The sequence below is a fragment of the Helobdella robusta genome (genome assembly GCF_000326865.2).
Source record: "Helobdella robusta unplaced genomic scaffold HELROscaffold_30, whole genome shotgun sequence".
Classification (NCBI taxonomy): Eukaryota; Metazoa; Annelida; class Clitellata; order Rhynchobdellida; family Glossiphoniidae; genus Helobdella; species Helobdella robusta.
In genome coordinates this window covers 2,193,056-2,196,131 of record NW_008704502.1, presented here as the reverse complement: position 1 = coordinate 2,196,131, position 3,076 = coordinate 2,193,056, and the positions used below count along the sequence as shown (strand labels likewise).

The 3,076-nt window shown below is 37.7% G+C and overlaps 1 protein-coding gene across 1 annotated transcript; it reads right to left on the bottom strand.

Annotated features, from left to right (window-relative positions):
- Positions 1-210: 210 nt before the first annotated feature.
- HELRODRAFT_140768 (hypothetical protein) lies at positions 211-2,215 on the bottom strand (the record flags this gene model as incomplete). Its single annotated transcript, XM_009022158.1, has 5 exons — positions 211-396; positions 751-887; positions 1,159-1,325; positions 1,582-1,713; positions 2,058-2,215. Coding segments are annotated over 5 exons (780 nt in total), but the record flags the coding sequence as incomplete, so codon positions are not given.
- Between the last annotated feature and the right edge of the window lie 861 nt (positions 2,216-3,076).

Below are 3,076 nucleotides of genomic sequence, written 5' to 3'. Positions count from 1 at the left end.
GAATCATTAAAGTTTTGTCTGCTGAGGATTTGAAATTGGTTTCCTAACAAAAACGCCGCTTATAACACATAAATTTGGCTATGATGTCTGCTTATTTGATTGTGACTGGTAAGAATCATAAAAACGTTAACAAAACATAGTAATATGACATCAAATTAGACAAAAAAAATGGCAAACGAAGGCCAACACCATCCTCAACAGCAACCAACTCATAGCACTCTTCAGCCATTGGCTGTGGTAGGAAACGTTCGTGAAGACGGACGGCTTCATGACGACATCGCAACCGGTACTGAGGAACGTGAACACACCGACAAGACGCCAAGGACTGAAGCTGTTGATGCTACTGCTGCCGCTGCTGATGCTATTGCGACAAACAAGTGGCCCGCCACTGTCGCCCTACAAAATAAGAATTTTAAAAAGCTGATCAAACCGATTTTTAATTAAGGAAATTGTAAATAATTCAATCCTCTAGGTTTTGGGTGAAATTTTTATTGTGCAAAGATAATTTCTTACTTTATGGCCTTCGTTGCAACTAATTTTCATGACACATTGTATGCATTTATTAATAGAATGTATCAGTCTATTAAGTTACTCCATTAAATTCTTTAATAAATTTTAGACAGAAAAGTTGGCAAAAAAATCTGGTTGTGGTATTATTTTTTAACGTGGATTAGGGTTAGAAAGTGAGAGAGAGAGAGAGAAAGAGAGAGAGAAAGAGAGAGAGAGAGAGAAAGAGAGAATAGACCTAACCTTGCAATTAGCAATGATTCCCCCAGTGTACCCGGCGCAAATCATGGATGGAGAGATGAAGAAGTTCGTCTTCCTGCATTCATCCCACGACCACAGCTTCAGCTTGGCCACTTGCAGAATTGTCGCATCTGAAGTACCTTGGAAATGTTAACGTGATGAACATGTGGCGGTTGTGGTGGCGATGGATGATGCTGTAGTAAAGGTGGTGATCAGACAGAAATGGAAAAAAATTTAATGGTTAGCAATGACAGCATTGATGGTGCTGGTGACTGAAGATAATGATGAGAGGCTGAGAAGAAAATGATATTGTCGGTGCCACGGAGTGATAGTGCTGCATTATTTATTTACAATATTTCAATTATTTTCAAAGTTATTTTGTAAAATTGTCAAAACTCCTATGCCACTTACTGTTATAAAAATTTGTGAGTCCCCAGCCAAGCGCGTAACAAATTGATGACGTTGTGATGACGTCATACTGCGGGTCGATCAGGCAGACGGGCGATAAAGCTCTGTTGAATCGAACGGGGGTCGCCAATCTCAAAATGGCTATATCGTTTCCCCAATAGTAACAGAACCTGCGGTTTTCGTAACTCGTTGAATTAATTTAATACAGTCTCTCATCTACCTAAGCCATGTCAATTTTTTAGGTGAAAAGTCATTTTAGCCGATGTGTGAAGTATTATGCAGGTTTAGAAAAAATTATGTACACCAAAAAAAGGAGTGATAACATTGGAATGATGTTTGATTGATATTCTAAATTGTTTGGCTTCATTATATAGCAAAATAAGGCAAAGTAAATACGAATGACATCCTTCGAGAATGTCAACTAACGAAGTATAATTTGGGTGGACGGTGAAATTTTGAACTTGAATGAAAGATGCTCTGTTGGTGAAAAGGTTTCCACTGGCTTCTGAGGACTTTTCGATGGAGCCCAACATGAGCGTGTAGTCGGATGGCTCTGAGCTGATGCTGGGCGATGTTTGTTTGCGTGTCGTCTCAATTGCAGGTGAGAATGAGTTTCAACAGTTTTAAATTATACAATGGACACATTTTAATTTAAATAAATTCATCGGAAACAGTTAATAAAAATTCTTTTCATTTTTTCATGACGTTGCAATTTAATTAATTTTACATTTTGTTCTATTTTACATTCAATTTGTTTATTCATTTATTAAATTATTCAAAAATTCCAACTGAATTCAACTATCAGTGTTATCTTTATTTGCTTTTTTACAAAATACGCACCCTACAGCATGAATTTCTTATTTATTTCTATCTAGAAACCATAGACTTAGACTTAGACTAACTCGAGACAGTGGGCAGCGGTTACCACGTGTCGTTCGTCTAGAAGAGAGGCGCCACAGAGCTGTTTCTTGAAGTAGAACAACGCCGCTTGCCAGGGCCACGTGTCTGGTCTCGCGTCGTTGCCGTTGACGATCGGTTGCGGCGGCGGCGGCGGTGGTGGTGGAAGTTGGGAAGATGAAAAAGATAATGATGATAAAGATGATGATGGTGGTGACTGCTGGGGCACTGCCATGTTGGATTGGAAGCTGCAAGCTTTGTGTAACAATGCCGTTTGTTTTATTAAAAATAAAATGTTCCAGTTTGAACTATAGCAACATCTCATTCATCATTTAACAGATCTTCATTGTCACTGGAGCTACTATCTCTTCAATCGAAATCATATAAACCACACTATTTTAACCATTCAATCCGTCATTACTAGCACCACCATAGTCATCCAAATTATCATAATCCTAATTGAAATCGCCGATATTATTAATCATATCATCATAGGAATTGAAATAAAGAACATCCCTCACTGATTATCCAGTTAACGATACTCACTTGCTGGTGAACACGTAAGTGCCAGAGCTTGTTGGCTCACACAAGATGTACTGTTGTGTATATAATTGCAATAATCACCCTCTTAAACCAACACCATCTTTTATTTATACGTTGTTATAATACTTAAACCGACAAACCTCATACGCCACTGATTTGTTATCAGGTTGGGATTCGCTGGAGGTGATGGTGGTGAAGCGGAGAACGTGTAAAAGTTATCCCCTGGCATGTAGGATGATGCTTTGCTCGTCATGTCACTGGATAAATAACAATCGGAGTAATTTTCTTCACCATGTATGAAAATTTTATTGTTTAACAATATACTTTTTATAACACTTATCATTAAATCAAATCAAAATAACAAAATTTTCAAAACTTGAAGGAAGGCTTTGACTTATTTTAACGCAGTGGGCAGAAAATTAAAATTGACAACTGTTTGTTTAACAAATATCTGGCGTTCTACGCAACACTTTTGTTTAAA